The sequence below is a fragment of the Chenopodium album genome, chromosome 24 (assembly GCF_948465745.1).
Source record: "Chenopodium album chromosome 24, dcCheAlbu1.1, whole genome shotgun sequence".
Lineage (NCBI taxonomy): Eukaryota > Viridiplantae > Streptophyta > Magnoliopsida > Caryophyllales > Amaranthaceae > Chenopodium > Chenopodium album.
Genome location: NC_137857.1, coordinates 12245120 through 12271514, shown reverse-complemented (window position 1 = coordinate 12271514; position 26395 = coordinate 12245120). Strand labels below are relative to the sequence as shown.

The 26395-nt window shown below is 33.9% G+C and overlaps 3 protein-coding genes across 3 annotated transcripts; 2 read left to right on the top strand and 1 right to left on the bottom strand.

Moving 5' to 3' along the window:
• Positions 1-5941: 5941 nt before the first annotated feature.
• On the top strand, positions 5942-11475 carry LOC145612167 (ATP-dependent Clp protease proteolytic subunit-related protein 1, chloroplastic-like). Its single transcript, XM_081667542.1, has 9 exons — positions 5942-6321; positions 8297-8412; positions 8497-8700; positions 8805-8909; positions 9251-9313; positions 9406-9517; positions 10276-10337; positions 10831-11013; positions 11112-11475. The coding sequence occupies exons 1-9, from the start codon at positions 6060-6062 to the stop codon at positions 11196-11198; spliced, it is 1194 nt and encodes a 397-aa protein (XP_081523668.1). The 5' UTR covers positions 5942-6059; the 3' UTR covers positions 11199-11475.
• A 2044-nt stretch (positions 11476-13519) lies between these two features.
• Positions 13520-16105, top strand: LOC145610564 (F-box protein SKIP2-like). Its single transcript, XM_081665879.1, has 5 exons — positions 13520-14069; positions 14158-14561; positions 15117-15272; positions 15352-15580; positions 15669-16105. The coding sequence occupies exons 1-5, from the start codon at positions 13677-13679 to the stop codon at positions 15810-15812; spliced, it is 1326 nt and encodes a 441-aa protein (XP_081522005.1). The 5' UTR covers positions 13520-13676; the 3' UTR covers positions 15813-16105.
• Positions 16106-24887: 8782 nt separating this feature from the next.
• LOC145611859 (pre-mRNA-splicing factor syf1-like) lies at positions 24888-25822 on the bottom strand. Its single transcript, XM_081667239.1, has 2 exons — positions 25686-25822; positions 24888-25445 (listed from the first exon to the last, which is right to left on the bottom strand). The coding sequence occupies exons 1-2, from the start codon at positions 25707-25709 to the stop codon at positions 25086-25088; spliced, it is 384 nt and encodes a 127-aa protein (XP_081523365.1). The 5' UTR covers positions 25710-25822; the 3' UTR covers positions 24888-25085.
• Positions 25823-26395: the final 573 nt, after the last annotated feature.

The following is a 26395-nucleotide window of genomic DNA, read 5'->3' as shown; positions in this document are numbered from 1 at the left end:
TATAGCTAACGCCTACAGTTGCACATAATGCATCAATCAGTGTCGAATATGGGACTAGGGTTAGGCCGTATCTATCACTAAGGGTGCGTTCTATTCACCTAATTTTCACTTATCTGAACTTATCTTAACTTATCCGAACTTACCTGAACTTATTAAAACTTATTTTAGTTGTAATTTGTACTTGGTAACGTTCATCAGAATTGATTAAACCTGTCTGAACTTAACTGAACTATTATACCTGAAAATAAGGTGAGCAAAACAGACCCTAAGAGAGGAAATCCAATTTACAAGTTCATAGAGGTTTCATCCCAATCATATTATATGACAAAAGAAGGAGCATATTCCTTCCTTCAGCCTTATTCATGGTTTAATTTTCTCTTCCTTTATAAATGTGAAACATTCAGGTATGTGTCGTTTAGAAAATCTATATATATGATGATATGGTTCAACACAGTACACAAGCACACATATATGGACTAGTGCTAATCCTAAGGATCAATGCCATCGTTCTAATTGTATCAAATTATGAGCAATAGTTCTTTTAGGAAAGCGACTTTGCCAAATCATCACATAATTAGTCACAACACTGTTAGATTCAACTCACATCTTTACCACTAATCAAACAAAGTTAAACATAAACATTGAACAATGAACATAAGTACATAACCAGTTCAATATCATGTTAATACTAGAGTTTAGACCACAAATATAGAAAGCTTAACAAAGTGTGTAACAAAAAGGTGGAAACAAAGAAACATCCTAACAAGAGTAATGTAGTTAACAACTTTGGCAACTTTTAGTATAGTAGTGGTCACTTCACAGTTCACACACTAAACACTTTGCAATAGAAACAAATTGACACCACAAAAATGAATAAAAAAGGACGCGTGTATAATTAGGCAGGTAGAACAAGTAAGACTAATTTTGCAAGCCACACAAATACAAATACACTCCCCCCACTTCACTACTTCCCTTTAATATGAATGAACATGAATATGATGATGATGATATTTGTTTAGGTTCATCTTCTTTTATAGTTTTTTTTCCTATCTTACCCACTTAGGTTTTCTATACAATTCTATCCTCTTATGTTTAACATCTGGAAGATGCTAGAATAAATGCTTCATAGTCCCACACCTTTACATTTCCATATATTTCTAGAAAAATACATTTAAAGTGTGCCGGTTATGTTATTCACTATTTCAATTCATTATTTTAACTTATTTTAGATTTGTTTGTTTGTTGTAATTTCAGTAGTAATTAAATATGATTAATTGAACCGGATAATTCAACGATTAAAAAGTTAGGATTATATATATAGAGTCAAAATGACAATCTAATGGTTTAAGAAAATTGTCGCAACAAAAAAATACTTCAGAATTATCGTTTCGTGTATACGTGTATGATCAGATGTGTTAAATTTTTGTCTTTATTCTTCATATTTTTTCATTGATGGTTTATTGATTCGTCCATTATCAACCAATTATTCACCTGCTGCTTGTTACAAGGACACCCGCTCTAATTAGCTCGATCAAACAATTACATACCTATATCGACCTTGACTCAACCTAAGATACCCATCAAGGCATCAAGTAGGTTTAGTGTTAAAAATTACTTGGTATGTATTTGATGGAATTGACAATAGAAAATTTCGCACCAAAAATCTATTGTTGTGTTTTGAATCTCCAACATCCTTTTTTTTTTGGGAGAGTTTTTTTGATTACCTCTAGGGTTTTTTCCTTAGGAGGAATTTTTCTAGCCTCCATTTCTAGATTTTTTTCCGCTTTTTTTAAGGTTTTCCTTCACTCTTCTTCTTTTTTCTCTTTCTCTTTCATCCTTTTTCTTCTGCTCTCTTTTGTTAATCTTTGTAGGGGCTTCCATCGGTGTTTTTACCGGTGGTAAGCCTCCAAAAACTTTTAAATTGCTTTCAATATATGGATCCCATCTTTGAGATGGTGGTTATTCTATTAAGGTTAATTTCTTTTTTTTCTTTGTCTGTCGTAGATTGAAAATTTAGGGTTTCATAATCTCTGGAAATATCTAGAAGACCATATGAGTATTTTCACTCAAACAACTATTCATCAAAGGATCTCAAGCCGAATCAGCGCTAATTCATAGATTGTATCATTGCTTCGAATGGAGTTTTTTATTAAGGCGATCGTTGATCGAATCTGCGATGTATCTAGTTCTAAGGTGATTTGTACTTGTGTTGGAATTTTAATTTTCCTAGGAATTGTTTGTAAGTGTCGTTTGACTATATTTCATTAATAAGATCATTTTTCTCCTTGTCAAAAAAAAAAAAAAAAAAAAAAGTAAGGCAATATATCTACTACAGTATCTTTTTAAAATTTAAATACTTTGTATACATATAATCAAGCTCCTCTTAATATTTCCCTCAAAAAAAAAAAAAAAAAAAAAAAAAAAAAAAAAAAAAAACTCCTCTTAAGGATGAGAATTCTCTAGCCTTTTCGGACAATGATGAGTCAATGATATAAATTGTAAAAGTTAAGTTTATAAACTTCCCAACCAAATTAAAAAGAAAAAAAAAATAAAAATTGTAATAATACTTGGTAGCATTCTGAAGAAGCCAAAGATGAATCCCAACTGCCATTGACCAACTAAAACAGAAACAGAAGCAACAATTGCACAAGTAGGATATAATGAGGTCACATAGTTGACTTTATATACGAAGAGACGTACAAATAGATACAGTCCATAGTGGAGGCATTTTAACTGTTTAGATTGGTGGCCACCAAATTAATTAATTAATTAATTATTATTATTATTGGAACTTCAATGATTCACCGTAATGTAGGGCAAATTGCCATACAATTAATTATTAAGCCAAGGCTCATGCTTAAATGTGGGAGGTTTTGTTCATTCCAATTGAGATAGTGTACTAGTGTGCTACAACTAGTTCTTATTCACATTATTATACAATATCACTGCGCGTAACCCTCTTCACTCACGCACGCAACCGCGGCTTTCCAAGTTGATAGGCCGTGGTATGGATTATGGAGTATTTTACTCTCTCAATCACTATTTAATTTTAACATTTAGTATTCTTTCGTGAGAAAAAAAAATGGTCAAAGTGTAAAAATTAAGGGCTTGTTTGGCATCATTTTTTGTTTTCAGTTTTCTGTTTTTTTCAAAACTAAAAACCAAAAACAGGAAACAAGAAAAAGGTGTTTCCACTTTTTTGTTGCCAGTTTTTAAAATTATTATGATTTTAATAAGTTTATTTAATTTTTGATTCATTATGTGGCATATATCATATACTTTCATATAACAAAAAACCAAAAAACAGAAAACCACAGCAATGCCAAACGAACCCTAAAGTGATAGAAAGGAGTACATTTTATTTACTCCTTGACTCCTTGTGTTTCACATTACTACTAACACTCATTATTGTATAGAGTTTTAGAAGATTAGTTGTGGCTTGATTCTATTGTTATTTTAATAAAATTTAACTTGAGTCACATATGTGATCCCATGTCAAGTTTGGGCCAATTAAAATAATGAAATAGCTTAGTGATGTTTAATTTAATACCCTAGTAGGTAGGATGCTATTGTACATGATTTAACCTTTCCTTCCCTTTTTTAACTTGCAAAACTTCAACAATGTACATGAATTATTTTATTTTATTTTTATTTATTTTGTCTTAATTAAATATATATGAAATTATTTGAAAATAATGTAAACAACTTTATTTGTTTGAGCTTATATTATCCTAATCTAACCAATTTTTTTCGAAAAGATAATACTCGAAGTGAAAAATGAGGTGGAAGAAGTGGAGGGTTGAGAAAAATGAAGAATTATTTGTTTTACAGTTTTACATTTGACCAAATGTCAAGAATGCAAATGGTATAAAGGGAATGACCTGACCGAACCGAATTATTGTGAAGGGGAAAAAAAAAAAAATCTAGAATCCACCCATAATGATGGGTTAAAACATTAGCCCATCAAGTATAGGGGATTAAAGTTAGAGTCCACCTAGTGTGTTGGGATAAATGTTAGCCCATTATAATAAGTGACTCATTCTCTAAAATGTGAATGGACATTAGCCCACTCATAGTGCTAGGAAAGTCTTTAATCCTACAAATTCACATTTTGCAATACATGTAATATCTCAATTAAATTTAGGTTGTGTTTGGAAACATGATATACATTATAAATGTTGGAATTGAATTTCACAATTTAAAATCTTGATATTCAATTTCATTATTAGGTGTTTGGGAAAAATCAGAATTTCAAATCCAAAATTCCAAATTATAATCTATGTTTGGAGATGAGTGAAATTTTGAATTAAGCAAATGAAATTACACTTTTAACTAACACATATTTCCTTTCTCTCCTCTTAAATTCCCAAATTTTCATTTCAGATTATCAATTTTTTCTTCAATAAACCTTAAAATTAAAACCAAATTTTCATCCCAAAATTAGCAATTTTTTCTTCAATAAACCCTAAAATTAAACCCAAAATTTCATCCCAGATTATTAATTTTCATCTCATATTATCAAATATTCTTTCCTTATAACACCGTAGCCCCATAGCGCCAGCTTCACCCACCAACAACACCATATATTACACCAATTCATCGCTTCAATGGAGAATTGAGATTACACTTCAATGGTGAACAAGTGGAATGAGCGTACACTTCAACGGTTGACCTAGAGGAATAATGAGAGTACACTAATGGTCGGACAAGAAATTTAAAGCTCGCTTCAATGGAGGAGGGGCGAGAGAACTTGTGTACGCTTCAATGGTGAAGAACCCTAGGAGAGAGAAAAAATTGGGGAAGAGGATGAAACGTATGACATAGGGGGGAGAGAGAGAGAGAGAGAGAGAGAGAGAGTTAAGCTTTTTTTTTTTTAATGAATATTAGCATTTGAAATGACAGGTTTAAGATTAGAATTTGAATATATCAAAATATACTCTTGTCTTCATAATCTTGGATTTGGGCCAATTTCAATTCCCAAATTCTAAGCACATTTTTTTTTTCTTTTGAGGGGACCAAATTCTAAGCACATCGAAACAACATAATTGGGCCAAATTCAGAATTTCAAATGAAATTCTGGTTACCAAACGGCCATTTTGATTTTTTATTTTTTATTTTTATTTGTGTTCAGAAGAAGGAACCCTGTCTAACCAAATACCTTTTTCGTAGGTTACCCATCGATCATCGCTTGAGACTAGAAGGGGGAGGTAAGAGAATCTTCCAACCCCTACTCCCATTCATATGTAGTTGGGGGGGGGGGGGGGCTCGAACTTATGACTTTCAATAATGTTAGGCTCGACCCGATTGTGGACGACCTTTGGGCATAAATTTTTCGATCCGAAATTGGTTTATTTTTTCGTGGGCCATTACATGTATTTAAAAGTTTTTTAGTTATTTTTTCTGGCCTAGGCCGAAAAAGCCCGCAAGGTCTGATCCAATTTTGTGGGTTTTGTGCAAATATTTTTCGCCCCAAAACATGTTCCGACCCGACCAAACGAGCTAATTTTTTGGCCCTCAACCTGACCTTTGGTCACCTCTACCTCCAAGCTACTAGGTGAAAATTTCCCTAACTCTATCAAGCTTGTTTGGTTTTTTAGTAAGCCTCACTAGTCACTAACTCATTATCTTGTTTTCTATATTCCCTAACTATAATTTTATGCAAAAGGCTCATAAGACATTTATTTGAGGATGGAGGAGCAATGCAATTTGATTGGTATGGTGATAGTTGATGCTCCTCTAACTCATTTTACTTGTTTCACTCTAATAAAAAAACCTCTGATAAAAATTAATCAAATTAAACAAGTAAAAATGTGTCACGGAGGAAGTAGAATTTAATAAAAGACTTAAATTGAAACTTCTCACATGTCGATTTGTAAACGAGATTTGATAAATCAAGCCGACATATGAAGAAAGCAATCCATGGGCCTTGAGAAACCAAGTCTTAGCTCAAAAAATTGAACACAGCAGAGCCACAACCCAAAATTGAACATCCCCATCTAACTATATCACTCCAAATTTTCCAAGCAATCAGTTGTTTAGAGCTTCCAAACTTAGCTTCAATGGCGACCGCTTTTCTCTCTCCTATCTCCACTCATATTCCAGTCTCTTCTGAAAATCGTGAAATGGGTATTCTCTCAAATGGCCTCTCTCAATCATCCTTCATTTTGGGTACTAAACCCTTTTCTTCTTCAACCCTTTTCTCCTCTTCAATTCAATCAAAACCCACGATTAATCGGAGGTTGTTCAAATCACCTTGTGCCCAGAAATCTTCATTTGATCATATTCCTAAGCAATTTAGGCAAGATAATCTCAAAGAAGGCTGTAAGTTTCTGCTTTTCTTCAATTTACTATTTGGCCAATTTCAAATCCTGCTTATTATATATTCTTATAGAGGATTAATTTAACTATTTTGTTGTTGATTGAAGATTATATTTTTATCAATTTGTTTAGGGGTATTGGTTAAATTTTGCTGATTTATGTATTTGAAGCTTTCTAGTAGATGGAAAATTTGGTGCTGTATATTAGAATTTATGGGGTTGGGTGTTACTGTTACAGTCCGAATGTTTTGACACTCGAATCCTATGGCGCGCTCTTGCTGATATGGGACAGTGACAATGATTCTATGCTGTATGCTAGACTGTGCTATAATTTAATTGATAACCTATGTGATTTTGGTTTATATTAGATAGGTTTGATTTTGTAAATATGTGAGAAATTGAACTTCATAAGATGATATTGTATCACTAAATATGTGAGAAATAGATGTGTTTCAAGTTTAGGGAAGCTTACTCTTAGCAAAAGTAGGCATTTCATGGAAAAGTGATAGAGAGCTAAAGAAGACTTGATAGTATGACCAGCCGAGTTTAGTTACGAATTCTATTGTAGACTAAGATATCAACTTTTTTAGTTGTATTAGTTTCTCATGTGCCTATAAAAGAAATTGCAATAACATTTCTAGATTATGAATTGATGATAATCAAGAGTGCGATTTCATGGATGTTATCACTATGTGGGCAACATTTCTTTCATACCCCCATTTCGAGATGGATATGTCAATTACTTAATTGCATATATTTTGCTAGCCAATGAAGGGGTCAAGGATTGACGTTCATTAGAAGAGATACAGTTCTCTGCCATAATACTGTTGGATTATTCTCGATGTAACTTCAAAAGGGACATGTTATCTTATGGAGAGTGTTTAGAATTTAAATATATGAAAGTGTTTCAATCCTCTTTAAGGGCTGTCCGTCTGATAGTTTGCAGCATAGTTATCTAGTTTGCTTTAATCATATTGGTATGTGTTCACATATTGCTACTAAAGTTTTACTTTGTACATTAGAAAGTCAAAAATCCTATTTCAATATGTCAATGGATAAATTTGTCTAGACATGTCATCATCTTACCATCTCTTTTCCTTTGTCATGTTTCTAAACAATATTCAAGTTATTAAAGAATGGTTTTTTCTTTTGGGGAGGGACTGAGGAGAGGGGCAAAGGGCCACACTTCTCTTTGGAGGATCACTGGACTACTATATAAATACATTGGAGAACATCTAAGGCCTATGTTACATGGACTCAGGAACGAGTGTCGGACACGGACACATGTCCAAGTGTCCGGCAAGTTCCAAAATTTTAGGACACGGGGACTCTGTCCGATATTTGGACACGGGTACGGGGACACGTCAATACGTCACTTAAATTTATATAAATAAATTATATATACAAAAGCTTTAAAATTTTCAATTTATCTACCCCTATTTTATTTTATTTTTTTAATTTCAATTCTTTCCTCGGTAAATTCTCCTAATAAATGGCAATCTTCTTCTCTCCATCTTCTCTATATTAATGGTGGTTTTTGAACAAGATATGTTTTTCTTTCATGATTCTTCTCTTTTTTCCTCTCCTCTCTTAATGGAAGTGTCCGAGTGCACAATGAAGGATCCGTGTCCGTGAAGTGTCGTGTCGACACGGACACTTTGCGATATTAGCCGTGTCCGATTAACGTAGTCTAAGGCTCATTTAAGTAGATGTGAACAAACTTACTAAGTATAGAGCTTATTAGGCCTATTCAGTAATGGAGTCATCTTGCTCCCACCTTTACAATGCGTCAATGCAGACAGGTCAAAGAAAATGCAGGGGACAGGAAAAGGAAAAAATAGTAGCATGCTTAATAGATAGTGCACAACTTTGTCCTTTACTGATCATCAAATTATAATCAATAGGATTTATCATATTTCTGAGCATATCCTCTATACTTTTCAATTCTGACCATTCTTTATGCATATTTTCATTTATAGTGATGGATAACTTCAAAAATGTCCCTCAGTATCTTTATGGCCTCAGTCCTTCACAAATGGATATGTTCATGACAGAGGATAATCCAGTTCGCCGGCAGTCAGAAAAAGTAACAGAGGTATATGATTGGCTATAATTATTGCTTTAACGATATGTTTTAATTTTAACAGCTAGGTCTCATATTTGTAATAAATTCTTGCAGCAAAGCATTTCTTCTGCGAGCAACTATCTAGACAATGGTGGGATGTGGAGTACTAGAGGCATGGACGATAGGGGTCCATCAAAATACAGTATGAGCATTAGCATGTATCGTGGTGGTGCTAGAGGATATGGAAGACCAAGGACTGCCCCACCTGATCTTCCTTCCTTGCTTTTGGATGCTAGGATTGTATATCTTGGCATGCCAGTAAGACCTCGTTACTCTTAAAGCTTATATAGAAGTACAGCATTTCCATTATACTTCAGTCTTTGGTTCTAATCGTTGTCAATTGTTCTGCTCTTTTTGCTCAGATTGTGCCTGCAGTGACTGAGCTGATTGTTGCTCAATTTATGTGGTTGGACTATGACAACCCCTCAAAGCCTATATATTTATACATCAACTCATCTGGAACACAAGTGAGTGAAAAAATATGCTATTTGTGTGGTGACTCCTGTAATTTAGAAATCTAAATAAGTACTCTTGCCAGGAATATTGTACTTAATACTTACTGCATGGTAGGCTTGTATGTGCATGTAACCTAATGTAATTCTATGCTGGAATTTTCGAAATGATTCACATGAACATAAAGGGAAAGTACCACTGCTAATTAGTTTGCCATTCATATTTTCATACTTAAGATGTAGGGGAGGGCTGTGAGTGGGAAGGACTTACGTCCAATACCCTTGAAGGATATAATTGTTTGGTGGGTTGAAATGCAGCCCCAAGTCATGTCTTGACATGCTTTTTGTATTTTCAGAATGAGAAGATGGAAACTGTTGGTTCAGAGACAGAGGCATATGCCATAGCTGATACCATGGGTGTAAGCAAAATTTTTTGTTCATTATTTTTTGTGCATCTTGTATGAGCCCAATCCATTAGTCCTTGACTTGTGCTTTATCAACTCTCATGTAGTATTGCAAATCAGATGTCTACACAGTGAACTGTGGCATGGCATATGGCCAAGCAGCTATGCTTTTATCACTTGGAACAAAGGGTTACCGTGCTCTGCAGCCAAATTCATCAAGTATTGCACTACTTCTTTGCCTGTCCTTATTACATATCAATTTCAATGTGTTATTGCTTATATTTGATGCATCGCTGACTAATGCCTCTTTACTTTATGCATATCTCTCTATGAGAATTACTACTCCGTAGTAAATAGTTGGAAAACTTCGAATCTGAAACGAATCAGATTCAATTATCTGAGAACACTTTTATAAACTGGGTGTTTATTTCTATGGAATATGGATTCCTGTTGCCACTTAAATGTGAATAGCAATGACAATGTCTTTACTAGAGGGTTTTTTTTTTTTTTTTTTTTTTTTTTGCGGTAGTATTTGCTTTTACTTAATTGAATCTTGAGACTCGTAAATTGCCTTTTTGGATTGTTGAGTGAACTCATCTAGACTGAGGAACTTATTATTAAGGTCCACATATCCGTTAACATTCGTAATTGTTTGGGGGGTATAGGGGACATGCAAAATTTACGTCCCTTCTCATTCGTATTTGTTTTGTGGGGGGGGTGGGGGGGTGTAGGGGACATGCAAAATGTACATTTGGACACATACATGGTAAATGTTTAGTGAGTAGAAGAATTATATGTTGTTGAGTTTGTAATGCTTTGTCTTGGTTTTAAGTTTAAACCTTAAAACTTCTTTTCTTCGGGTCTCATCACCAAATCTTAAAAATAAGATGCACCTTCTTATAGTTCAATTTGCATTACAACTAGAAGAAATATATCCAATCCTTGTTTCTAAATGCCTCTCCAATCTGAAATTGCAGCAAAATTGTATCTGCCAAAAGTCAACAGATCTAGTGGAGCTGTGATAGATATGTGGATCAAGGTATACTTAATCGTCTTATCATGATCCTTTATTATGCTTGCAGTTCCAAAATGTAATATCAATAACAGTATCATATGTTAATCTGGTTCCAAAAGATTGGGGTTGATGGCTAACTGTTATATCGATTGCCCCTTAACACTTTGTTTGGATAGGAAGAAATGGAATGAAAAGAAGAGAAGAGAAATAGAGGGGGACAAAATCTCTTGTTTGGGTAAAAGATTGGGGGAAGGAAGGGGAAGGAGAAGGAGGGATCCATTTTCCCTCTCTCTATAATAACCATAATCTCTCCAAAATTGGAGAGATTTGGAGGGAAAATGGAGCTCACCTCCCCCTCCCTTTCTTTTCCCTTCCCTTCCTCCATTTTCCCTCCCCTTCTTTTCCTTCCTTCTTTGCTATCCAAACAAAGCGTAAACATAAGGATGATAAGGAACAACCACCCAGCTCTACTAATTTGTGTGTGCTTAAGCTAAGTAACCTTGATGATCTTTGTTAGGCAAAAGAACTGGATGCAAATACGGAGTACTATGTTGAACTCTTAGCCAAAGGTATTGGCAAACCAAAAGAAGAGATCGAGAAAGATATTCAGCGCCCCAAGTACTTACAGGCACAGGAAGCCATTGATTATGGCATTGCAGACAAGCTGATTGATTCAAGGGATTCTGCATTTGAGAAAAGGGTGAGCTTCTCTTATTATGACAAACTCAATTTTTATTTCCCCTTTGGGTATTGGGTTCTATCCATCTTTGATACTGACAGAAACTTTCCATGGGTCAGAATTATGATGAGATACTTGCACAATCAAGGGCGATGAGGAGAGGAGGACCTGGACAAGCTGCAGCAGCACCCTCTGGCTTTAGGTGATTAGTGCGAAATGGGTGTTTTGATACCAGAAGCTGTTGCTTTTGAAGCACTTGTTAAATCTGTTTACTATAGACGGACTGTTGGTGCTTCCATGCTCCAGCACTACCTTTCAACTTAAAGCTTATGTAACATACAAGGGGGTGATGGAATTAAAAGGCTAACCTCAATTGTCTAAATTTTGTGTAATGATGCTGTAAGTCTGTAAGTGCCAGTTAATGTAGAAAAAGCATACGTGTCTATAAGCGCTATTTATATGATTTATTGGCTTTTAGACTTCCTAGTTTGTGAATCTCAGTTTAGTTTCATCATGATCTCGTGGATAGTAGAGGTGAAGACTCATATGTGGGAGTTAGACCTTGTTATTGGGTGGGTCAGTGCGGGTCGGGTCAAAGAGGGTCACAATTTATAGGGTCAATATCGGGTCAGGCCAATTCGAGTTGTAGATCAATAGCGGACCGATAATGGGCGGGCCTACAAAATATCAATTAAAATAAATGTTAGGGTCGCCCCTTCGGTTTTCGGTTCGGATTTAGTGAAAATCCGATCCAATCCGAAATATAATTCGGTTTTCAAGTTTCCAATCTGGTTCGATCCGAATTTCTCTCCCGATCTGATCCAATCCGAATTAAAATTCGGTTATTTGGATTCGATCCAAAAATCCTAATTATAATACTCCCTCCGTTTTTTTTAAGTGACACAGTTTGACCGACACGTAGTAAGTGGGGACCATGAAAAGGAGTGAGAAATGATAAAGTAAGAGATAGTGGGGTGAAGATATATTATTAAAATGTAAGGAATTTCTAAAAGCAAGTGTGTCACTTAAAAAAAACGGCCATTTTAGGAAAGTGTGCCCACTTAAAAAAACGAAGGGAGTACATTATTTTTTAGCGACTAATACAATTATAAAAATAAAGCTTTAATATAAATACAAGTTTTCAAAATCATGATTAAAATAAATAGTTCAACATCAAGTCATTAATTAATTAGCACAAATTCTCCCTAGTTTATTTTATGTAGTAGTAAGTATTTGAGCCAAACTTCAAGAAATAAAGAAATCCATATTTTTACAAGCTTAATTTTACAATTCGGTTTTCGGTTCGGATTGGATCCAATTAGGGTCAATCCGATCCAAACCCTAAACCTATTGATCAGGTTCCGGTTCCGGGTAATAAAATTAAGAACCTGTTGCAACAAGTTTCGGTTCAAGATAATAAAATTTTTGGCCTGGAACCTGTAGGGTATCCTATTAGTACAGGTTCCTATAGGGTACATGAAACCGGAACCTATATGGTATTAAATATTCTAGACAATTAGTGTTGGTTTATTATATTTGAAGTACTATATTAAAGTTGTAAGATTTTATTGTGAACATCCATTTTTAATTTTAAAAAAGATTGTAACAATTTATCAAGTAACTATTAAGCTTACTTTGAAAGACTGGGCCCCCTGTTTAGGAACCGGAACTTGCAGGTTTCGATTCCGAACAGGTTCCGATTCCGGTTTCGATTTTTAGGAACCTGTTGCAACAGGAACAGGTTCCGGTTCCGGTTCCGGGTCCTGATATTATTAAAGGGTACCGTGCTACGCTCACCCCTAATTATAACATAAAATCTGATCATCATTATCTAATTTCTGACACTTTTAATCTAATTTCTGATAATTATAACTTAACATCTGACCATTATTATCTAATTTTTTATAATTAAGATTTTTTTTTTCCTGTTTGTATAACCGGACTCACGTGAGTCCGTTCTACACAATACTTGGTTTTGCTAACATTACATTATAAAGTCAATTCATGTTAGCACCCCATATATCCTTTTATCATTTGTCTTAAAATTCTTCCTATCTCTTCTTCCCTCGTTGTTTTCCTAAGCTAATCACCCCCACTACTTATTACCCTCTTTAATAACATTTTCTTAAGTGCTCTCTATCTCCTCCCCTCTTTTTAAAATGTACGTCGATCAGTCCTTTGTCTTTCTCTTTTTCTCTCTCTCTTTCCCCGTACACGCATTCTCTGTAGCTCCCTCCCTCCATGTTGTTTAAGTTTTCTTTCCGACACCCTTTCCCATATTTCCTTATATTAATCATTAAAGTAATGAATCGGCAAATGTGAAATCACCAATGATGCAATTTAAAAAAATGAAGGCAATATTTTACATGACAACATATGTGTTTTTATATATTGAAAAAAATATGTTCAAATAAAAATATTTACTAAAATAACAATTTTTTTTTCCCATTAAAAATCAAAGTTTTGCATTTGTTAAAAAAAAAAAAGGGAAACTGAGTTAACTGAAACCGCCTCTCCTCTTCCAATTTTCCTCCTCTTTGCCCCCATTTCTTCCCTTCTAACGGTAAATAAAATACAAATTATATTACAACAGCTGGATATAACAAGAATCTAGTTGCTCATTTCAGTTGAAATCTTTGTTCTAATTTTTAAATTCCTATCTCCTTCAGAAAGAAAAAAAAATCATGGAAGAAATTCAAGATGATCTGGAGCAACACTACAATGGTTTCTTTATACCATTAATGGCGGAACTTAGGATCAAAAAGGCATTGGACTGGAACCCTGTTTCGAATTGGGATAAACCGTGCGTACGACAACCTCCTTCTCTATCTCAATTGTGTTTGAAAAATCTGACGAACTTTGCAGATCAAGCAATCGAAAGTTTTGACGAAGTTCCCGATTTGACGCGTCGATTAATCTCTGAAGAACTTTACTATTTGAAGAAGATGAATCCAAGAATTTTTAAACTTCTCTGTAATGTTGCGGATTCGAAAGAAATATGGTTGAAGGATTGTTCTGGGTTTACCGAAGAAGAACTAATTGATGGAATTCAGTCAATTAGAACAACATATTTAGAGGTGAGAAAGATTTACATTTTCATTGTTTTTTTGGTTTTTCTATTCTGGGTTTAAATTGATTTTCTTTTATTTAATTTTTTTTTTCAAGGTCTTGAAGCTTGACGGTTGTGGGTCATCTTTTACTGATAACGTAGTACGAAGTCTCTGCAATATTTCATCTGAGAATCTTACAACACTCTCAATCAGAAAGGCTAGTTTATCTGATATGGGATTGCAGAATATAATCACTAATTTCAAAAACATAACATCGTTAAATGTTGGGGGGTGCTACATAAGTGCTTCGAGTATGAATCACATTTGCTCTGTATTGGGCAAGTTGTATCTTGATGGTTGTAAATTTGAGGATATTCAAGTTCTGGCTTCTTCAGAAAAATTTTCGAGTTTAGATTTCCTTTCGATTTCCTATTTACATGACCTTTCGGATACAATTTTGGAATCTTTCTTGGCTGCCAATGGAAGGAGTTTGAGTCGACTGATTCTTAATGACTGCAGGTAAAATCTGTTTTATTTTTAGTAATTGTTTTTAATTTTTATAGATTGATCGTAGTATTAACTTTTGTATGTATGTTTATTGACATCCATCAAAATAGTATTTATGAAATATATTTATGTTAAAATATATTATGTAAAATAGGATATAATATTTCCTAATTATCTTCTATCTCTAGGATTTCACAAGATACAATTTTTATAGAATTAAGAACCGTAGAATATTTGTTGTACGGGATATATAATGACCCAAATCATTACTTTATAAAAAGCCTTTAAGATACCAATGAACCGTGCAAGTTAATAAAAGCACACTAGCCCAAGCCTATAACCTAAAAATAGTATGAACATTACAAAGGATGATAAAGACCAAGAGTCATATGGTAGGACATGCTCTCTCACTTTTTCTATTTCTTCTATTTTCTCTTACTCTCTTATGCTCTGATCATCACTTCGGTTCCACCCCGGAACATTTGTAAATATACATATGAGGCCTTTGCTGCCAAACTAATCAGAAGATTGAGCATTCATCTAACTTTACAATGTTAAACTGTCCAGTCATATTACATGTATTGGTGTCAAGAAGATTGTTGAATTATGTGCTCATCTATCGGAGCTTCATGTATCGATGACACCTTTCAGTATGAGGAGTTTATCATATATCTCTAGATTAAATCTGCGCAAGTTGGACTTCAGTGATCAACAAAGTGTCAGGTTAGGTTGCGAATATGTAGTTTTGACGTTATAATTTATATGTGTTGACATTTGACAGTCTTGTGTTGCTTGAAAACAGTGATGTAGCAATCGCAGCATTCATCGAGGTCTCAGGAGCATCGCTAGTATATCTCAGTCTTAGACACACAACCACAATTAGCTATCATACAGCTAATGCCATTGCCTTAAAGTGTCAGAATTTAACTCTGGATGTTTCGTTTTGTCTTGGACTTACTGACAATGAGCTTGGGAATATTGCTGACAGATGTACGTTGCTTGAGAAGATTCATATTATGAATTGTCATAAGGTGAATTGTGTTGAATATTGATTTTGATGCATTTGTTACACACACATTTAAACTAAGTTACTAACCAGTATTGTTGAATGTTGCTCAGGTTACCCACAAGTTCAGAAACGGACACTCAAATTCTCGCCTTCAGATTTTTCATAATGGAGCAACCAACATTTTAACTCATACACCATCTGCTCTAAGGTTTTCACCGAGTAACTTGGCCACTACTCTGAACGAGGACAATTAAGAATGATGGAGAAAGGCTTAATTTCTAGTAGTGATATGTGATAGTTATGATACTGAGTAGAAAATGGCTTTGACTTTTAGCCTTCTTGTTAGGTAGATTTTTGTCAAGTATTTTTGACTTGATTAATGCTTTGGAGCATTACAGCATGCAATTCTTTTTGTTTTAATAACATTCTGGTTTAGACATTTACAATGTTCTAATATAGATTTCGATCGCTAATTAGAGTAATTACTGCTGAATTTATCTGTACAACTACTATCAATCTATGTGTATACATGTAGATTTTTTTTTTTTTTTTGACACAAACCGGAAGCACAAATTTTATTAAGGCATCAAGCTTGCATATGCTTGCATATACACGTAGAATTTGTTGAATTTTTTGCCGGCATTAGTAATATTAACACATTTTTTAATATAAATTTGCTAATACAATATTAATAATAAACACATGAGTAACATTTATTTATTTACTTTTTTTTTTTTTCTGACGGCACATTAGTAACTTTAGTTTTATATACAATATTTTTTTTTTTAGGAAAATTCCAAGATATACTTAATTGCACTTAACATTTTTTAAAAAAATATTAAAAGATATTTTAGGTAGTTCAAAATTAGGCTCAAAGTACATGTGATGGGATCTTCTTATAAACGTAGTACGTGCATACAATAGTGTGGTCGTGTGGATAAAGTAGATTGGTACAAAAAAAAGGTTTTGAAAGTACATGTGCAATGTGCATAGAGACAAGACATGGTTTATTATAATTAAAAACGTGGTAGAGATTAATCTCTTCGTTCAAATCAATGGCTCAAATTGTCTCACTTTACATATTCACTCTATCCCTTTATGGTGTTTGTATAAAAAGTTACAATTGACAATTTATAGTCCAACCTATGACTATCACAGAGGTTTAGGTATTTAAGCTTAACTAGTTGTTAAACTGTGCACCAAGTTAAAATTGCCTAATTGAAAATTGTTTAGAAGCATAAGTAGCATATTTAACCATCTAATTACACAAGCAAATAACATGTTCCTTACAATGCAGCTAGGGCACATTAGAGGTGTCAAACCCGAACCGATCCGAAAAAAATTATACGTTTCGAACTGTAACCGATCCGAAAAAAATTATACGTTTCGAACTGTAACCGATCCGATTTGATCCGAGAAATTCAAGACCCAAACCCGATCTGTAACCGAACCGAACTCAACCTGAATCCGAACTTGACCCGATCTGAACTTAATCCGACACCGATTTGATCCGACCTGAACTAAACCCGAATCCGATTTGACCCGACCTGAACTCAAACCGAACCGATTTGACCCGACTCGAGCTCAACCCGATCCGAAATTGACCCGACAAATAACCGATCAGATCCGATCTGTTTTGACCCGAACTGATATTAACCCGACCCGATTTTAACTCAATTTGATTTTTACCCGATCCGAATTTAACCCGACCATAATTGATTATTGACCTTTTTGTTCAAGTTCTTATACTATATATTTACTAATTATTAATAAGTTAACTTTTTTACTACAAAGAAATAGTCTGGAGTCTTAAGTTTACTACAAACCCATCACGTGAGACAATCTGACTAAAAAGTAGGTGGGGTCCATATAAAGAGCTCTCTCTTCCTATCTCTCTCCTTTTTTCTCTCTCTACCATGTGTTTGTAGAATATTTTAATCGTTGTTATGTATTTACAAATACATAACATTCCTTCATTACTACTTCCTCTACAACTGTGCATTATCCTAGAATTATAGGCATTATACATCGTACGGTTATACACACACTACATGCATATGCAATAATTTATGCTCAAATAAAAAGAATGTACATAGTAACAATTAACTATCACTATGTATAATGTCAAGTTTTTAATATAAAAATTGAATTAGTAATAAAGTAATTCTAACAAGTCTAACAAATATCTTATACAAATTGAATTAATAATAAACTAAACTAATAGTACAGAACTCATAACCTCGCAAGATTGTACAATTGATGAAGAGTTGTAACCTTGTAATAACCTTAAAAAATTGACATTCTATTTTGTATATATCACCATATGTAACTATTATTACTCATCAATATATCACTAGCTCGGTCTCACTTATATAGGTATGATAAGTTATCGATAATTATTCAATCTCAATTTTCCTTTAAGATAAAAATTATACATAACTTGATCAAATGAGAAAACTAACACTTCGTGCTTCATAATTAATAATCATATTGAACCAATAAGCTTTTAAAAAAAAAATATTGAACCAATAATAAGGTAAAAACTCATTAATATCCCTAGATTAAAAATAACCTTATTTGGATATGAATTACCAAAATCCAGCCAAACACAAAAAGGAATTGAATCGAAACTGACCATTTAATGAATCAACGAATCAACCATATCTTAATCAAACCGAACTTGACCGAACCGAAATCAACCTGACCCAAATTCATCCGACCCGAAGTTATCCGGTTAAACCCGTTTTAAACCCGATCCAAATTTATCCGAACCGAAAGTGAACCGATCTGGGGTTGACCCGACCCATATCCGACCCGGACTCGATAGACCACGACCCGAATTTGACCCGACCCGAATTTGACCCGATCCGAGTTAAAAGGATAATTTTGATCCGAACATATCCGACCCGAGCAGACCCGACCCAAACTCCATCCGGTTATCCGAATTGACACCTTTAGGGCACATCACATAAGATGGTAGGTGTGTTTGCTAGCAACACGGACCATTGCCCATATTCATGTAACAAGCCCCGATGTTCTAGAGGCACTATCTATGCTAACCTGAATACAAACAAAAATAAGTCTAATATGCCACAGGAAAAAGCGATATGTTATATTACACAAAAGATAACATTACATAGTATTGTAGAATGTAGATGCAAGCTAAGCATGGTGGCATTGGCTTAGCAGAGCTTACAGGAGTTGTTCCTTCACTCATCAACAGAAAGGCCAGCAGGTGCAGGAGATGATTCTTCAGTGTCCAGGGCTTTTGGGAACATTCTGCAACACCAAGAGCTGGTTGTTCAGCGTCTAGAGGTTTCTAGTAACATTCTGCAGTATCGTTTTCTTCAGGTGAAATAGCAGCAGGCAAAGGAGCAGGGGCTTTGCTCTTCTCTGGTTTCTGGGAGCATTATGCATTATCAGGCTCTACTTCAGTAGCTTTTAAAGCCCTTTGAAGAACATTGCTTTGTGACAGCCCTGTTGTGACCAACTTTGATCAGGAAAAAAAAAAAAAAAAAAAAAGGCTTTTGCGTTTCCTGCAGAATAAGTTGTTTTGTGCCTTTTGGATTAGGCATTTTGCTGATTGTTTAGGCTAAATGTATGAGAAAATAAGGTAGTTGAATGTAAATCAAATTTTGAAAGCAAAACCTCAGCATAAGCTACTGGATTGAGACATTGACTGGACACTCCACATTCGCTCACTACAGCGAGACATCGTGTTTGGCAGATTTTACTGGCAACTGGCAAGCATCTGTCTCTATGAGTCAACAGTCAATAGCAAGGATAATAGCCTAAAGAGCAGGTAGGGAAAACGAAAGTTCTACTAAGGCGCACGTTAATAAAAGATTGGATTATGTTTAGAATTGGGCTAAGCACTAATTATGCCAGCACGAACCGTAGTTTCATGCAGCAAGTTCTTTAAAAACAAAGGGTGATATGGAACAAACCTCAATAAAAACTATACAAGAGCTCGAATAATATATGGGAGGTGAAGGGAGAGGGTATCACACAAAGTAAGGAAAAGCAAACCTAACAGTATAAACTTGGAATAAGGAAGTAAAAGGTCTTCAAACCAAGCAGTAAATAAGAAAAACCAAACCAATTACCCATCAATTAGGCAGTAGGCACAATGAAGGCACGGCATAAACTTAGATCCTTAAGCAAGAGCAAAATGCCTATTGCAGCAACACCTAAAACAAAGGACAAAAGTTGATTCTGAAGCCTCTAGCAGCATATTGGTAATCAAAGGAATAACAAAAGCAAATCATAAAGTCTCGATTTTAAAATAATTGCATATTTACATAGGTCCCAGATGGTTAGTGGCTTGTTTCACTAAAAGGCACAAAAACAGACCGGTATCTATGTAGTGTGTTCAGCAGGGAACAGTATTGGCTAATAAATTTATAAATGTAGGTGTTATAGTTCATAGGTATTTTATTTCAATCTATATGGTTGTACAATTAGAGAGATTACCTGCTTTGAATTAAAATTATCTAGGTGATTGCAGATTGAATATCACATTATATAAGTGTTTATTTAGATGACATCAATCTTATGCTATGGTGAGTTGAGTTTTAGCACCAATGATCAGTTGGAAAATATATACAGTGAATTATTTTTCCCAATGTAAGGAATATTAAGAGCACAACTTTGAAATTAGGCAGGAAATTAAATGTGAATAATACTCCTGTAGTTTGTAATTATTGGTTTTGCATAGAAACACTTTTTGTTATTATAATTTATGATAAATGGTGGGAGCCAGTTTCTCAATCTTGATGTTTATGCTTTCATCTGTACTTTTCAGAATTTTGATGTTTATGCATCAATTTTGATGGTCTATCAGTAGCAATGAACACAACACCAACCAATAGGTCTACCAACAATTCAAATAGCAGGAAAAGTTGAGTCATATAATAGATTAAGTGGTATCAAGCTATATAGTGAGAGATAAAAATGAAAATATGCTAGATATAGCTGAGGTGAGAGTGTCCATTTGTCAAATGCCAATGTGAAACCTTTTTTGACTTAATTGCATAGATGAGAAAGAATGTAAAACTACAAATTCACTGGCAACTTTACTAATAAACATACCAATGAACAACTCAAAAGCAATATGATTTCTCAATTGCATCTCTGAACCGTGCTGCTCTATACTGGCCAAGTTCAAGTTCACATTTGGAAATCCTATCATCATTTTCTGCCAAAAGGAAATGTTATAAATGTCAGAACATGCAGCTTCTGATTGAGGAAAAACATGGGCTAGAGAGAGGAAACCATGGAGAAAAGCATCAGAATTCTAAATTTTAAATCAATTCCGCTGTCAGCAAGTTCAGTCTCACGGTCTCACCAAATGCCACCCATTGAGGAAGCATGTTTTTTATTCACCATTTCTGTGCCTCTCTAATTCTGATTTTGGGTAACCTTTTTCCAATGATTTTATAAATTTCATAGAATCCCAGAAAATAAAGAAAACAATAGTCCCAATGCTTTTGGGCCAGCTTCCCTGATTAACTCTCCCTCTTTCTGAGTTTCTTTTTAACTTGTTACATTTACTGTGTTCATGCTTTAATAATTAAATGGTACCATTCTTTTTATGGGATTTAAGTTGAATTCTTTTAAATGAGATAATTTGATTAGTTTGATACTGATGTTTCTATGGAAAATAAAATATTCAAAAGAATTTGTAATAGTCTATAATTTGACTAGTCTGATGATTTGTAACAGTGTGTAGTTTAATTTGTTTACAAATTGTGTATTCTAATTGAGTGATTCATTTGAAAGCTTGATTTTTGGGGATTTTTTTTTTTTTTTTTTTTTTTTTTTTTTTTCTTGTGCTGCATAAGGATACTGTGTATTTACAAACTCTAAAGACCATTGCCTACTCAAATTGATTATATAAATCTCAATCTAATGCTACTATCAGCATCAACCAAATCGTGTTGAAAACCTATGAATACCCAAGGCCAATTATATAAAGCCTATTGCACAAAAGAGTAGACAAAAGCAAGCACAAAACAAAATGGGTACATGAAAATTCAAAAACTCGTCACAAAACGATCATTCAAATTAACAAAGAAGATTCAAATTTCATATGACATTAGGGTCCACCCACTTGATTAAGTGATGAAAATAATCAAGTTAGCACAATCCAAACCACAATTTTCATGATCAATCAGGAAGTAGTATGCACCACATCTCATCATTTAAATCAGCAAACCCTTAAATTAAGGATGCAACATCCTAAGATATTACTATTAATGAGCAATATTATGCTTACAATTATAGGACAGATCGTTCGATCACTACCATAATGCCATAAATCATTTATTCATCAAAAAAAATATAAATAAATAATTAATTAACAGCAAATTGACCGACCCGCTGCAATAACTGGTAGAAGGAATTAGGTTGTTTCAATGTAAGTTACTGCATATTTTTTTGTCTTTCAAATGGTCTTCAATTCTTCATATAACCCCCTCCAAAAGAATAAAGAATGTTTTGTATTCCAAATTCTAAATGAATAAAGTCCATTGCCTACTCAAATTGATTATAAAGACCCAAATATGTAAATTAACAACCTTTAAATCTCTGCTAATCAAGCTAAAAAAATAAAACAACCTCAAATTTTCAACATTTCTTATAACATTTAATGAAGGAAAAAACATAAAAGTATAACAATACCTCACATTATCATCAAGGTTCTTGTAGTTTGGTCCCTTGAATTATACATAAAACCACCCACACCTTCAACTTGAACAATCAAAATCTACATAACTGTACGTCTATGCATTTCATAATACATGAACCAGCACATCAGGATATCATATCAATAAAACATCCCCCCTTTTTTTCATTTTATAGAAAACAGTTAATACACCTTCAATGAGATAAGTATGCAATTAACACTACTATCAGATAATGTAAAGCCTTAAGGTACTTTTCCTTTGTCCCTTTAGGGGGGATACATGGTACAAATAAAAAAGGCTATCTGCCCAATCAGCCAAGCATAATTTCATTAGTCAACAAAGAGCTAAGGCACGAAGAAAATTAGCTAATTATGCCCTTTTTAGAAAGTGAATCAATTGATAAAGAGTATTTTCAGTTCAAGGTTCCTTAATCAAGTGCCATTAATCATTACATCAAGAACATTGTAAAAGCACAAAGTAACACATTCACTGGTAATACTAACAACAGCAAGATAAATAGCAAGAGCATAAGGTTTACTTTGTCTCTACTCCAACCAAACAGGAGAGAGATGTGAAAATGACCAGGCAACGGCCCACACAAGCACCAGACATCTAGCAATGACAGAACAATTTAAAGGCAAGAATGTCAGTCCACTGACAAGAGACCATTGGAGAGAACAGCAAGGAAGTCTTTCTACTAGTGTGTCGAGAAATTAACAATTATTTAAAGAAAAGGTATTAGCACTCAACAAATAAGATTGACAGGGAGATTTTAGGGAAATTAGAAAAAGACTTAGAAGCACTAATGTAAAAATTGATAATTGGATTGAGGGAAAACTAGTAAAATATGATTGTACTGATAAAAATCACTGATTACAACAACCTAGCCAACATTTGAGAGGTTAGTGCTCTACTGATCTTAGTATTCATGAACTAAGTCCTTCACTGTCATCATGGCATTCTTTCACAGTTGTTCTCACTTGCATAGAAGTCCCTCGAGTATTCTCCACAGAATAAAGCAAAATTTCATTCAATCTACTGCATATCACAATTATCATCTTGGTAATGATAATATGGACCACATTGCAACATGCAATTGGTCTGAAATCAGTTTCTTATTCAGGGTTACAACTTTTGGGGATAAGAGTCATGTCATATACCACTCTATAAAAGCTTCTTTATAGTGAAAAATGACACATAAATAAGCAAGACTCGCTGTGAGACATTCACAAGAGTGAGCAGAGGCCCAATCAGAGGAACTTGAGTCAGATCAGTGGTTTTGCATGTTCAAGCTTCCACAAAATAGTCTATAGTTAATTAAAGGATGAAACAACATTACAAAACTAGCTAAGTTCGCCTCTCTATTAAAGTAAAATTTTAATGGTATTATACAATGCAAGAAACCAGCCCAGGCCCAAGGTGCAATTTACATATACGAGAAGAAGGCCTATGAAAGCTACTACAACAACCTGAAGATGAGCTGGAAGAAATCTGTTACTGGATTCTGTTATGGGGAGGGGTAATAGAGTAATTTCAGGCTGGGTTGTTAATTTTTTGTTATGGGGGAATCTAGTATAAATAATGAAGTAATAATGACGAGAAGGCATCCAGAAAATTGTAGTTAGAAGTTTTGGAGAGCTTCCTTCCTCTCGAAAGAAGAAGATTTGTATTGTTGATTATTCTGATTCGCAATACATCATATCAACAGTTTGCTAATTTTTCTTTGTGTACTTAGATTGCTCTGCTTTCTGATTTCAATTCCTAGCATACAACTAACATTACAAATTTTGCAATGAAATAACAGCAGTAGAATAGAGAATAGACATTTGGATTATTTCAATGCAGAGTAATTCTCCCACTAATTTAGACTAAAGCATAAGAACAACAGATGGCTCGGTCAGGAGTTCATGAAAGTTCGAAAATCACACAAACCATTCACCAACAGCATACAATCTGATACAAATATGTCATCCACAGCCCAGCCCATAGACATTGATATAAGTACCCAACAAAAATACCATTAATTCAAAAACAAACTAAATTCCAACATCAACCAGTAACTAGATGTCCAGTTATCATAATATATAGAGTATAACATTTTCCCAAGACTCTCATATAATCTGACACAATGTCACCAACAGATAACATCTACATTTATAATGAGTTGATAAATATACCTAGTAGAAGTTGGACACAACATTGATCCTTGCTTGAGCACCTTCAAGGAAACTAGGACATGGCCAAGCTGTGAGGTCGTCAGAACCCAGCAACAGCAGCCGCCTGTAGGAGTTTGTATTAAGGAGTTTACACCAAAAGGCACAATTTATCATAAAACACAACACAAAGAAGTACATTCAGTGAAGCTATTAAACAATTTACAGGAGTTCAAAGCAAGACCAAAGTAACCATGACTTTTTTCTGCTGTTAATAATATGAGCTTACTAGTTACTACCCGACCTTCTCTCTTTGGAAATCTCACCTATGTCCAACAATCGTGAGTGTAACAAAATAATGCACTTGTGAAAAAAAAAAAGGCAACACTATATATCAAGAACCACTGCATACTCGATACAACTATACGAGTAATGCTGCCTTAAAATTAATGTTAAAGTAACTCAATCTAATGCTTGAAAGAATTGAAACTAAAGAATCCAATAATAACACGTACAATAAATTTGAAGGCAGAGTATCTGTTCCTAAGAAGCAAAATAAACAAAAACCAAAAGTAGTACCATATGCTATAATAATACTTCAATTGAAATGTTAGGTTGAAAATCCATTTCCAATTCCCATGATAACATATATGTATCTTACAAAATCAAGGGTTCAAATTAAAGCTTATCATTCTCCAAAAATTAATTCAGGAGATAAATTTACATTTGGTTGATATAAGCTAGATACACTTCGTTTAATTCTCAGCATTTCTCTGATTGTATCTTCATTCCCAAAGTGTTGTTCAAAAAAAAGCCATTGAGTCCAAAAATCAGGATCTGTTTCAAGATTAAACAGTGAGGAGGCATATATATAAATACCCCGAGCACGATCCGAGTCATCTAAACTCTTTTCAAGAGCAGCAAATTTCAAGCACAACGCCTTCGCTGTATCATCGGTTATACCGGCTTCCGCTATTGCATCTTCGTACATCCTTCTCGTCTTTGCAACTCCGAATATTTCAACAACTTTTAATGGATCGTCATCAACCTTCAAAAAATCAAATTTTTATTTTTTTCCTACGGTTAGCATCATCACCAAAAATAAAATTACTGCAAATTTAATTTTTTTCAAGGATTAGCATCATCACACAAATCATCAATTCAAAAAATTCATTACGACATACAAATCTAACGAAACCATAAAATTGAACGATTATTGAATTCAGTCAAATATTTAGCAAAGGCAAAAATAAATAAATTTGAGATGTAACGAGTAATTCAAACTTACATCGATCTTTCTTGAATCACCCATGTTGATCGATTGTTTTCGCCGAATCCTCAATCAATATTTGCTGCCGATCAGAGTACAAAATTGTCTATATGTATATATAATAGTTTGAAACCACGGTTTCCTATTCTCAAACGGATACAGCTTAGGGTTTATTATGGGGAGTGTAAATGCAGAGACAGTTTCAAATAAGTAAATTTTTTTAAAACATTATATTCCAATTTCGCCCTTGTTCTAACGTATTCAACCTTTTATCCTATTTAATATTTAGGGAAATTATCTTTGATAACATTATAGTTTTTATTTTATTTTTCAAAGTGGTAAATTGTAAAAATTCTTATTATCCTTGGTAAACTTTAATTAGTTATAATTTTTCAATGGTAAACTTAATAAAATAATTTAGTTAATTCTTAATTATGGTTACCATTTTTTAAAAGGAAAATTGGCTTAAAATAATCCCAACTATTAGCAGTGGGTGCAAAATAATACGATCTTAGGTATTTGCTTTCAACGATACCACCTTTTGTAATAAATGTGCAAAATGGTACAAGAAAGTGTTATGTTTAAAAAATGAAGAAGGAAGTGTTAAGTTGCTAAGATTAAAACTTGTAGAATAATTTATCCGGTTACATAGTCTAATCATTTTTTCAAATAGATTAGCATGTCAAAAGGTGTGTTGTAAGCATAATACACAAAGGAATATTACGTTA

Coding starts and splice junctions, on each gene's coding strand:
- LOC145611859 (XM_081667239.1), bottom strand. CDS start 25,709: ATGGGTGATTCAAGAAAGATCGAT. Junction 25,446..25,685: donor GTGATTCAAGAAAGATCGAT/GTAAGTTTGAAT, acceptor GATTTTTTGAAG/GTTGATGACGATCCATTAAA.
- LOC145612167 (XM_081667542.1), top strand. CDS start 6,060: ATGGCGACCGCTTTTCTCTCTCCTATCTCCACTCATATTCCAGTCTCT. Junction 8,413..8,496: donor AGTCAGAAAAAGTAACAGAG/GTATATGATTGG, acceptor AAATTCTTGCAG/CAAAGCATTTCTTCTGCGAG. Junction 8,701..8,804: donor TTGTATATCTTGGCATGCCA/GTAAGACCTCGT, acceptor CTTTTTGCTCAG/ATTGTGCCTGCAGTGACTGA.
- LOC145610564 (XM_081665879.1), top strand. CDS start 13,677: ATGGAAGAAATTCAAGATGATCTGGAGCAACACTACAATGGTTTCTTT. Junction 15,273..15,351: donor AGTGATCAACAAAGTGTCAG/GTTAGGTTGCGA, acceptor GCTTGAAAACAG/TGATGTAGCAATCGCAGCAT. Junction 15,581..15,668: donor ATATTATGAATTGTCATAAG/GTGAATTGTGTT, acceptor AATGTTGCTCAG/GTTACCCACAAGTTCAGAAA.